The following is a 12918-nucleotide window of genomic DNA, read 5'->3' as shown; positions in this document are numbered from 1 at the left end:
GACAAATGCAAAGTACTGCTTTGGGAAAAGGCCAGCCCTCAAGAACATCAGAGTCTGACAATTGGTGATTTGCAACAAGTCCCAGTTATTATTGTCCATATCCAATTACTAAGAGATTTCTCACTCTTCAAAGTGCAAGTAGAAAAGAGTAGCACATCAATGCTGCCTTTTCTTATAACAAATTCAGCTGATGGAGTCAAGATGGCAAACTCCTGCAAAAGAAACCAATTGCTGCTCACAGGAACAGCAAGGCCACCTTGAAGATGAAAGCATCTAGTTTCAGAGCCTGGGAAGCATCCATAGGAATTGCAGCAGGCCTAAGACTAGACAGAAAAAAAATACAGCTGTTTCCAGTAGTCTCCAATTCCATCCATCCCTTTGTTCTCATTATACACCAGCCCCTCCAGCAGGCCTGCCTCCACTAGAGGAGAAAAAGAAGGAAAATACCCAGCCTGGTGCAGGAGGAACAAACAAGCAGACTCCCTAACCACAAGAGATGGGGGAGCAGTGCTCCTCCCTGCCACACACCCACTCACACACACTTTGTCTTCCTCCTGCAGCGGAAAGGCAGGCAGAGACACAGCACGTGCTGCTTCCTCTTCAGTCCCTGCTGCTACTACAAGGTCTGAGCAGGGCTGGAATTTTGCTCTCAGCCCTGTCAGGAACAGAGGACAGTGCAGAGTGATGCCAGACATGCCAGCAGTGGGACATGGCTAACACTACTTGCTGCCAGAAGCCAACTTGTCTTGGGTCCCCAAAAAAGACAATTCCTCAGCCACCTCCCAACTGAACTGTGCCATCTTAGTATGAAGGACAAACAAAACAGCTTCTTCTCAGTCATGGGATAGCAAATTTTGACATCAATTTATGTTGACAAGAAGTTTCTAGTGTCCCCTTATCCTCTGTGATTAGCTACAAAATTAACTGCTCCATGCCATGAAAACCAAAACAAAACCCAACCCAAACCACAAGTGTCTTCCACGTTATGAAAACTGATTTACCTTTCTTCCTCAAAACCTACCGAAAATCACTAAGTCCTGTCAGTCTCCAACTGTATGGAGGATCCCTAATGGCATTCAAACATGGAAATAATAATTTCAACTCACAGCTACACAAATATCAAGCATTTAACATGTCCTCTTCCCAGTAAAGCAGAGCCAATAACATGGGAAATAAAACAAACAAACAAAACTGCAGATTCAGAGAGCCAGAGGTTTCTCCCAAATAAGCTATGTTCCATCTGACACCTTTGGCTAGCACACTACAGGTACGTGCAGTGCCAGAGATCACCTTTGGCTAGCACACTACCGGTACGTGCAGTGCCAGAGATCACCTTTGGCTAGCACACTACCGGTACGTGCAGTGCCAGAGATCACCTTTGGCTAGCACACTACCGGTACGTGCAGTGCCAGAGGTCACCTTTGGCTAGCACACTACCGGTACGTGCAGTGCAGGAATCACCTTTGGCTAGCACACTACCGGTACGTGCAGTGCCAGAGATCACCTTTGGCTAGCACACTACCGGTACGTGCAGTGCCAGAGATCACCTTTGGCTAGCACACTACCGGTACGTGCAGTGCCAGAGATCACCTTTGGCTAGCACACTACCGGTACGTGCAGTGCCAGAGATCACCTTTGGCTAGCACACTACCGGTACGTGCAGTGCCAGAGATCACCTTTGGCTAGCACACTACCGGTACGTGCAGTGCCAGAGATCACCTTTGGCTAGCACACTACCGGTACGTGCAGTGCCAGAGATCACCTTTGGCTAGCACACTACCGGTACGTGCAGTGCCAGAGATCACCTTTGGCTAGCACACTACCGGTATGTGCAGTGCCAGAGGTCACCTTTGGCTAGCACACTACCGGTACGTGCAGTGCCAGAGATCACCTTTGGCTAGCACACTACCGGTACGTGCAGTGCAGGAATCACCTTTGGCTAGCACACTACCGGTACGTGCAGTGCCAGAGATCACCTTTGGCTAGCACACTACCGGTACGTGCAGTGCCAGAGATCACCTTCGGCTAGCACACTACCGGTACGTGCAGTGCCAGAGATCCTTATTCCAGAAACTAACATCAAATTTTTGCCAGTATTTCAGCTACTTTATGTATACCTGGAGAGCTTCTGAAGCCCTCCAGCATCTCCTTGGCAGGTCATGAAGGGCTGCTTGGCTGCTGGCTGAGCTTCCTATCTGGGCACAGTTGCTGAATCCTGGATATTACTTTAAACTTACCTAACATTTGGCGGGTGGCAATCACCAAGTAGCATCACCTTAACATACATCTACCTGCATGTGTGACTGTGCTCTAGGGTAAGCATAAATGCTTTGAGTCCTTCTAGTTGGACAAGTGAAAGTATAGCCCCCAGCAATCCTAACACAGAAAAATACAACCTTAGTTGGCATACTTTTAGACAGAAAGAATTTACATAAACTTTCATCTGGGGTTTATGGATTGTTCATGGCAGCCCCACAGAAACTGCCAGACATGTGGGTGTGAAGTTCTAGGCACACAGGACCTACCCGAAGAAAAATGAGCAGTAATTTCATCATGGTCTGCTGTGATCTGAACTGGGAGCTCTCTTCCACTAACTATTTCAGTGCAGTTCCTATCTAACCTACTCAAATAGGAAAGAAAGGAAAAGTCAAAAGAAATTAAAAAACACCTACAAAACTCCAATACTTCCTAAAGCTAAAGGACATTTTAAAAGCATGAAAGGGGTGAGGGGAAGAGAGAGACACACATACACACAGCTTTCAGAAACCTAGCCACACACCTTGGTTACTCAGTATTATATACAAAGTTCACCTGCTTTTTTGAGCAGTGACAGTGCCTGGTTGGCTTTACTTGTAACCACAGCATCCAGTTTAAATCTGACCACTCTCTCCTTCCCCTGTCAGCCTTCTCTCCCACACAGCTCAAGCCAATTACCATATTTCTAGGACAGCTACAATTTTCCAAGCACCTACACAAGACTGAGTCACTTTGACTATGTTTAGTTCTGGTGCTTACATTGGCCAGATTTAAATTAAGAAATCCTAAGAAATTGTCTATTTCCTTTCTCTGAAATAAATCCCCCTTTGTCTACACAATACCTCAAACTCCTTTATAAACAGTTTTTGAATCAAAGCTTTTCGTAAGAAACCTTGTCTTGCCAGCTAGAGCTTTGAATGTAGCATTTTGGAGAATAAAACTATTGCAAAAATGGCAGAAAATTGAAAATCAAATTCTGAACTGAAGATACTTAAAACAGGCCTGCACTTGTTTGATAAAGTTCAATAAATCCATAACAATAATTTTCAACTAATTACAAAAAACCTAAAGCACAGAGAAATTTGGTGACAACAAAAATAATCTTTTTTGGGGGTCAGACTGATTTTTAAGTGGGCAGAAAGCTGGCTATTGTACCAGAGCACAGTAAGTTGGCAGACATACACAACTGTCATAGCTGTTAGCTGCTGTAAAATATGGCATTTAATCCCTTGTTACAATTGCAACAGAACATGCACAACCATTTTGCATGCTAGGTCTGCGTGGAATAGCTATTTCCTAGATTCTCCTGGACTATACATCTGTTGCTGGGTGCTGCCAAACCAGATTGTCATTCACTGCAAAAGTGACAAATATTCACGACAAAAATGACCAGTATTTCCTGCATGTTACATAGAATCATGATGAAGGGTAGTAGCACTCTCAATTTTCATTTCTCTTGTATGCAGCCTCTACATTCTGGTCCTGCCAGCACTGCCCAATCCTTGATGCTAAAGCTTGATCCTAAGCTTCTAATTCCCTCAACGCTGTATTCAAAGAAACTGCGGTCGCACTTCAAGTTGGCTTAACGTTTGCAGCTGTATTTAGAGCCATGAAAATGTAAGGAAAAGGTGGAAAAAAATAGTAAAAAAGATCTAGTGGGGGAGTCAAGACAAGGCCAATAGTTAAGCTGCTCCAAGATCTCACACACAGGGTTCAAATTACCCGTTAAGTTTCCTAAAAGGTGCATCACTGCGTGCATGAGGAACTGCCTTCCTCATCATATCTTGCTAGCCAGGCATGTGGAAGACTGAGAATTGCTTTGAAAGCTTGGCAAACACAAAATATCAAATATGCTGCAGGGTACCAAGGTAGAAACATTTTGCAGTGACTTAAGCATTCTATCTGCTTGAACAAGGATTCGTGGTCCATCAGCTGACCTTTGGGTAATGCTTTGGAAACTGAGTAATAGTGTAACTATAGACATTCACTGTATGTAGACAGCAAGCTACCCAGACACACGCTTTTAAAAATCAACAACAATCTAAAACCAAACCAAACCAAACTTCAACAATCCACCAGTGAAACACTACTGCGGACAAACAGAACCAAAATGTTTGAATGGCAGTACTGACTTAGCAGGATCTAGGTAAAGATTCCTTTTTTCTATACAGCAGTTTGAAAACTGCGTGAAGAGAATTGTCCTTGTCACACCTCTCTGTACCTGCAGCATATGTGAGCAACTCTATACTCGAGTCACTGTGGTGGCAGAGGCTCATGGCTCTTTGACCAAGCTCTCATCGTTTTGATAGCACAGACATAGCAACTGAGAGCTCAGGGCAGGCTGCAGAATCTGTTCAAAAGCCAGATTGCTCCTCAGGCAGGTCTCTCTCCTCAATCCTCATTCTCCAATTCATAAAATGATTTAAAGCTTGCATGAGGGTTTCTGCACACATGCTATTTAATCACACTCCAAAGCTTTTGTGACAACATTAGAAACTAGTGTGTCTTGATTGGTGTACTTAAGAGGAGAGCTGGGGGCAAGAAAAAAGAACTGCCCAACTGTGGCACAGTGACACAGAGATCCAGATTTGAGATTTGTTATTTTCCTCTTAAAGGAAAAAACCTAGAAGAAAAAACCTGGTAAAGATTTCAGCACAAGAATTCTCAGTCCTACTTCATTATAGGTAACACAAAGAGACATTAAACAAAGTAAAAAACCAATACCATAAAACTTAAAGGCAGAATAATTACTCCATAGCAGCCTTTGCTGTAGTCAGCAGCAATGGAAAGCTACGTTCAATGAACACATTGATCTAAATTTAGACCAGTAGATGGATGCATATGAACATGATTGTTCACAACACAGACAATGATTACTTACCTCTGTCAAGCTGCCTCCTGTTGGCAATTATCACACAGAAAAATCAGTTTAGGCTACTCCACTCCCATTATTTCAAATGGCCAACCCCAATGAAACAACAAGCAAGAAAACAAAGGGGTTTATTACTTTTTAGCAGCTATTTGTTAAGTAGCCTATTTTTTACCTGCATAAGGTCCTGCCTTTCTTTTTCACCTGTACATATAGCTTTCTTTATGGTTCGAAGCTCACTCATTATAGCTTGGGCTTCATCCAGTCTGTAATTTGTATGAGCACTTGACATCTTTCGATCAATCCTGTTGAAAACATGAAGACAAATTCAGGAATTTTCACATAATTAGCACACAGAAGTTTTAAGACCTCTTGTTTATTTGGGTACCACCTTATTTCCAGGAACAAAACAACAGCTTACTTTGAACTACCACAACATTCAGTGACAAATACACTATGAAAACAAAGCAATGCAATTTTCGACCCAGGTTCTTCAGAACCAACAAATTTCCTGATTTTAAGGGCCTGATACAGAGCTCAATTACAAGCAATGTCTGTGGGCTATTTCATGCAACAAAAGCAAAATCAACCTAAAACTAATCTACGCCATAATATCTTTATCTTTTGCGTTATTTGCAGTCCAGCTGCCACATTTTCCATGCAGTGCTACACACCGCAACAGCTCTTTCAGGACTGCTATCTGATCTTGCTTTAGAAGTTTCCAACAAAGACATTTCATGTTCTTGGGAAGATATTTTAACTCCCAAGATTTGATTGCAAATGTTTTCCTGCCGTTATGGCCATCTATGGATTTCAAAAGCACACTTGGCACTCAGCAAGAGTGCTACTCACTGCATCAGGCTAAAGTAGCACTAACATTTCCATCCTGACTGAAAATAAGAAGTATCTCTCATCTTAAGTGGGGCATCACTGTCTGAGTTTTTCATTTTTTCCCCCAGGAGTTTTCAGCAGTAAAGGACAACAGATCAGGATATGGAGGCCTCGTCCAGTGTATGATCTTCATTATTTACTTTGATTTATAGAGAAAGAATGAACCTAGAGACTGCAGAACTTGCTGGAAAATCATTTGGTCTTGCATTTATCACAAACAACCAAGGGACTTTAACAGGCTACCCACAGCAATTAGTGAAAACTGTATTAAACTCCTGTTCAAACATAAAAACCTCAATTTGCCTATTAATCCAGCATAGAAAGTGTGCATATAGAAGAAAGGTGGTATGTGTAATGGTCCCTATGCCAATGCTAAGGACTAACATTTTCAGGAAAAGGTTCCTGGTTAAAAGAATTAAATATGTAGCATTCATCAATCATTACACAAGAAACCAGTTTACAAAAAGATGTAGTAGGAAAGGGCATCCTATACATACACGACAAGAACACCCAAACTGGTTAAAACATTATGAATAAAAGGTTTCACCGTAAGTACTAGATTAAGCTAAGAGAGTCCACAACTCAGCATGTCGTGCAAGTTAAACAAAACTAAACATCACTTGTAGAAGATTAATTGCTTTAAAATCAAGGTATTAAAATGAAAAACCAAAAGGCTTAAGTTAAAATCTTACAGTTTTACTGTGTAGCTCACAGTATTTAAGAAAAAGATCATGCACATTAGGTTTCTATGGTTTTGGGCTGGTTTTTTTTTCCCTGACAGCTCCTGCTTTTGGACACAACACAAAAAAAGTTTGAACATCAAGCTTTCGACTTAAACAGAGTTTTCCCCATAGTGCATAAGAAAATATACAAGCCATGATGACTTTTGGTTCGAGAACAAGAAAGGACTTAAATGTCAGTTGGGATTTTTGGTTTTGTTTTCCTTTTAACATGTTTGAGTCTTTACTGCTTTTTTAGTTAATATCCTGAAAATATTAGACAAAAACATGGTAAAATAACTAATGCAATTAACTAAAAAGATAACATGGTTTAAGCTGAAGGTTACCTTAATGTTGAGAACATAGGCTTTACCCAAACATTAGACCTGAAAATGCCTCCTACACAACTGCTCCTTATACTGTTTGCCAGGTTCATGGTGGCATTTCAGGAAAAGGAAATTATTTAATTTCAAGCAGATTTTTGTCCAGTTACCCGCAGTCATGTTCCTGGAGGTCGCTTTGGAGCCCAATTTATGAATTGATAGTTGTTTAAGGAAAGAATCAGAGACGTTTCTACTGCCGGAAATACTTGAGCATAAAACAGTACTGCTGTCCACCCAAACTGACTTCAGTATCTTACTCAATTACTTGTTATTTATTGTCTGTTAATCTTTCCCCTCCTCTTTTCATAAAGCTCTAGTTTTGAAAACCACAATGTTAACAGAAATCTTCCATTTCTTTAATGGAAAACAGCATAATACAAACACAGATTAGACCTTTGTGTGAATAGAAAGAACATCCAAATAATAGACAAAAGTATGAATGAAGTACACATTTTCTGAGAGAGATGTTTCTAGTGTACATGGATTATTAATACACCCACAATCATCTCAGTCCTACAGGGCATGTTCCATGTTCCTCCTCCTTCCTCTACATGCTTTCAAATACACAGCACGCCCCCCACCCTCGCTGAAGCTCAGGTCTGTAGCTCAGTTAAAAAAATAAATAAATTCTCATTTCAAAATATTTCTCAGCTCTTATACCCTCAAAACTAGTCTGTAGCTACAAATGGTTTAGTCCTAATTTCCTGTCTCTCCCAACTTCTCTCAGTGTTCACTCCGCTCTCACAATCAACTGGCCAAGTTTTAATTTCCTTTGTTTCTAACTGCCTTCTTCCTCCAAAATTCCTGCCGTGGAGCATAAGGGTCACTGAAAACAGAAGGGAGGAGGAACTGCTCCTCATTCTCAGTCCCAGCTGACAGGTCAGAGGAAGGAGTTTGTTCCAAGACAGGCTCATCTTTAACCCTGTAACTCTGACTATAACAGAATGAGCCCTACTTCAGGGCAAAGGCACCTGCGGAGGGTGAGGAACGCTGTCGTGCAGAGTGCCATCTTTGCAGGCTTTAAACAGTGAGCGCTAGAAGTCTCCAGTGGGCAAAGGCTGCCCAAAAACTTATCAAAATGTTGCCAGATTTGGATGAAAGTGTAGAAAATACAGTCCTAATAAAAAAATATTGACTGTACTGGAGTTGTAGAGGTATTAGCAAAAAAACCCCAAACCAACCAACCAAAACACAAATACAATCCTCTCTCCCCCCACAAAAACCCCAATTTCCTCCAGGGTTTTTGTGGGTTTGGTTGTTTCTTGTTTTTTCAGTTCTCCTCAAAGACAGCTAAGTCATTTTACTAAAATTAAAAAGAACAGAAAACAAAATACAGTCCAAGGCAGACAGTGCACATGGAAAATGTCAATGCAAGAGATTTGCATTTAACAAAGGCATCTGAATCAGACAGCAGCATAAAATGATGGAAATACTGAGCAACCTAACCACTCTTACCATAAAATTTATCTTTTCTCTGAGAGCTATACCCAGCACAGGGAGCTGCATGGCAGCAGGTTCTGATACCTGCTCAAAATGCCATTCTGGTCAGACTTTGAAAGCAAACACTCAGCCAGATGTAAAGCTCAAAGTGTGACAGCTCCTAATATTGTTCTTGGCTTATACTTGAAATAAAGCGAAGAACATGGCTTTTAAAAAGCTGAACAGGATGCATGCCATTCTCAGTTTGGCAGTTACTTGAAGATTTGACCTAGCAGGAGAAGGAAGAAAAATTATGCAGACCAAAACTTTGAAAAAAGTAACAAAAGGGGGAAATGTCCAAGATGTAAAAAACCTTAATCAAATAAGTAAATAAATAGGGAAAATAATCAACACTTTTGGTTTTAAGGAGGAGCAATGATTTTCTTTTTAGACAATACACTTGCTGTATGCACATACAAAGACTAAAATACTTTGGCACTTGAGTGACCCTTCTCACCCACAAAATACAAGGTGTAGGGAAGATATCTCCCAGGGACAACAGAGAGCAGAGTTAGGCTTTTAGCCTGATTTATCTGCTGACTACGCAAGGAGGCTAAAGAAATGTCTATCTTGAGCTGCAAGTGTGAGTACTCTCCAAATTGGCTTACTTCCTACTCTAAGCAAAATACTCAGAGGAAAGCACGTATCTCACCAGAAAGGCAATTAAAAAATTACTTAAAAACACAAAACCAAACCAACCCCATGAGCCTCTGGTTCACGAGTGAAGGCTGCAGAGAGCAGAGCTCGGCAAGGCACAAACACTGCCAGAAATTCACTGCGGTCCCAGACAGCAGAGAGGCAAAACACTCTCCTCAGCTTCAGCAGGCAACAACAAATGCCACCCAGTGCACCACCGGGACAGAAGGTGACAGTAGCAACAGCAGCAGTGGGCAGCACCAAAGCATGAGCTGTCACATTTGAACTTTTAAACTAGATGACCACTAGCTAATCAGATATGCGTTAAAACAATCCCTCTCCACAAGGTATCTCCTCCCTCCCCATCCTGGAGCATGGGCAACTTCACTTGGGATAAAATCCAAGACTAACATTTGTGTTCTTAATCATTTGCAGACTTTACTTTTTGAAAAGTTGCACTTTGCTGGTCTGTCTTTAATTAATTATATTTGTTAGAGCAATCTTGAATTTCAAATGACCTTCAAATACTTTCATCATCTCAGTCAAATGGTTAGTCCTTTTATAAAACAATTGAACCTATACCCTTAAAATCACCCAATAATCAGGAGAAGGAAAACAAAGTAGAAAAGGCAAACCAGTTCTTACTGAAAGAAAATATTTAGGCCACCATTCTAAAATATGAACTATACTTAAAATATTACTTAAAATGTTTGCTGTTTCAATATACTGAGTGCTTTATTTTACTGCTTTTCAGCTAACAGCACAGATTAACAATTTCCCTAACTACCCACAAATGCTTTGTGCAGTCAATGAGAATATATTTCTGTCTGAAAATTATTACATTCTATCTGCCAACAAAGGATTTTGGTTGAACAAGTTCTCTTCTCTAAAGCTTTTTAAATGTTTTATAGAACAAAAAAAACACTGCAAGCTGGGGGCGGGGGGGAATACCTGAGCTGCACCCTCTCCTTTAAAAGTAAAACCTGAGTGTCTCCTTTTTTATCATTCTGTTAGCATAATGTCAATCAGAATCAAAATTTGAAAATGGTCTAACTGTCCCAGGATTCCTAGAACTTTGACAGAATTCCTGAAGCAAAGGCATGCCCCCATGCTTTGCAGCACCAATGCAATAAATCCAAAGCTTCAAATTACTTTTACAGATCCTGTACTTAATGCTGCAAAACACATTAGATATGCAACAGCTCCCACATTTTCAGGAAGTGCCTGCATTATGCAGTTCTTTCACATGCACGCTGGAAAAAAGGCCAAGTCTTCTAAATGTGTGGCCACACATCCAGGGCAAATCCAAGAGCTGTTCCACACGTGGTCCAGCCTCTGGCCTTGCTGGGCAGATCGGAAGTCACAACCACCTGTGTTTAGCTGCCATCCTTTCCATGATCTGGCAAGCTCTCTGCCAATCCCACCAGACATCCCATGTATGCACTACATGTGTAGGAGTGCTAAGCAGCACACAGATGGCAGTCACTCGGTGACCAGCAGGGAGAGGCTCACCACAACACTTCACAACCTTTGCCACCGCCAAGTGTGAAGTAACCAAAGCACAGGATGCCTAACGGCCCTGGAAGCAGTGGCAAACTGCCTGGCACTACCTTTCCTCACAGATCAGCCACACTGTGCAGAATGAGATGGTCTGACCATCAGATAAAAGCAAGAAGCAGTGTGGTGGTATGCAGCCATGGGAAGTACTGTGCCCAGCCAGGAAGCCTCAGTACTGCTGAGAGGAAGACTACTGCATGGTGCTTTGGGCTGCGCTCCAGGCGGTAAATATCTTCAGAAAATGCTTGGAAAATGTTTTTTTTAAATCAAATTCCACTGTGACATTTTCAGGAAGAGTTAAAAAACAGGGCCTGTAAAACTGGTTTTGCATGTGGCTCTATGAAATCACCATTTCAACCAGTTCTGTCCAACCTTTCTCCCATCATTTCACACTCTCACCCTGCATCACTATCATAGCAGGAACTCTGAAGCAAAGCAATTAAGTGGTTTCAAACTCTTTTTTTTTTTTTTGGCAACACTTTTCTATGAAATTCATTCCAAGGTGAATTAAAGGGAAAAAAATCCTTCCACAAACTCTTAACTTACTCTTGCAGAGTTTCCACTCCTTTCTCCTTATATTGCAGCTCCTGCTTCATCTGTGCCAGTTCTCGTTTCAGCCTAGAAAGCTGAATATAAAATAAGTAAATAAATCAATCAATCAAAGTTAGCAATATGCAACAGAAACTCTCATAATAACAGAAAGATTTTTGTATTTGAAAAGCAAGTTACTTTAAAAAACTGAAAGGTGATAAAGTTATTTTCTGGCTTTTTTGCTTTAAAATTTGCATTAACATAACTGAAGACTTTATGGAATATCATAAGACCTAATCAAACAGCAGTCACAATACTCAGCCTCTGAAGTATATATTTCTTCATCTAGTCTACCAGGTTTCTATGTCCAGTAAGGTATGCTAACAACTAGCAAGTTTCAGTCCATGTGATTTTGCTTCTTCCCTTGTAGCAGACAGACACTTCTCAACTGTCTTCAACTCTTTAGTCAGCTTAAAAGAAGACTGAACTGAACATTCAAAGCTGTTCGTTTTTCAACCTGGGAAAATAAAATCACTGGCAACAGAGCTGGCCTCTGTCCCAGAAATGGCAGCCTGATTTTCTACAGTTGTTTTCATATTGTCCTGCCCTCTCAAGCCCTCCACCAATTACCTTGTTCCACCTGGCAAGCATAAATCCAAAGTGACAAAAGTACTGATGGCTCCATAAATATTTCTGTGGGTTTATGACAACAGTCACTAGAGAAGCTGGGGAAGACCTTAGAAGAGTGATCTGTGAAGAAACAGCGCCTTGCCCTCCAAGGCGGTGCAAGGTACTAGGGGCAAATGTGGGGGGAATGAGGGTGTTTCAGTGTGTGGTGGTGAGTCCCAAGACTGAACTGAAGAGTCCAAGTAGGAGCAGGTTTGGGACAAAAATGCTCTCTGCTCTCAAGCTATCAAACTTAATACCTTTATTAAAATTAATCCAGAATGCTATTGTTTTTCACAAGCATGTCAATAAATGGCAAAACCATTACTTAAAACAAACAACCCACCCACCAGCAAACAACAAAATGAAACAAAAAAGCCCTCCAAGCAACAATAAAACTCCACTGAAACTAAAGCCTCACAACTTAGAAAGAAAGCTAAAAAGAAAACAATAGATTCCTGCATCCCCATGTGCAGTTTTTACCAGCTTCACTCCAAGAGTGGGGGATTTCACAGCAGTTCTGGGAATGCAACAAAGGACTGTCCCCCATCATCCTGCATGGCTCTCCCTTCCCCGTGTGCTCTTGCCTTTTCCTCAAAATTCATGACACCAGCTCCCAAAGCACTTCTCTAGCCTCACCAATTCTTTCAATACTCACCAGGAGTAAAATGAAAAAATGCAACACTAAACCATGTACATGAACACTTCACAGTGACCCAAAACAACTGAATGCCTGTGCACACCTTCAGCTGAACAAGTTCCCCTGCGCACTTCGGAAGCAATTTTGTTTCAAGAAGCAGGAACAGAGAGAGAGAGAGAGATACAAAGCGAAGACCTTGTTTCTTTTCTTTAACTATTATATAAATAAATAAGGCTTGTTTTTCTGTTGTGCATACACTGACATTTAAAGTATGTAAACCAAGCAAACTGA

General features: G+C 41.2%; 1 protein-coding gene across 1 annotated transcript in view; it reads right to left on the bottom strand.

Moving 5' to 3' along the window:
- The window catches only part of WWC3 (WWC family member 3), a 91407-nt gene that overhangs the window by 37569 nt on the left and 40920 nt on the right, over positions 1-12918 (bottom strand). Inside the window, 2 exon segments of the mRNA XM_054163460.1 lie at positions 5301-5430; positions 11337-11416. Coding sequence (XP_054019435.1) covers positions 5301-5430; positions 11337-11416 — 210 coding nt within the window.

The sequence above is a fragment of the Dryobates pubescens genome, chromosome 8 (assembly GCF_014839835.1).
Source record: "Dryobates pubescens isolate bDryPub1 chromosome 8, bDryPub1.pri, whole genome shotgun sequence".
Classification (NCBI taxonomy): Eukaryota; Metazoa; Chordata; class Aves; order Piciformes; family Picidae; genus Dryobates; species Dryobates pubescens.
Note: the sequence above shows the minus strand (reverse complement) of the source record. Positions and strands in the feature narration are given on the sequence as shown.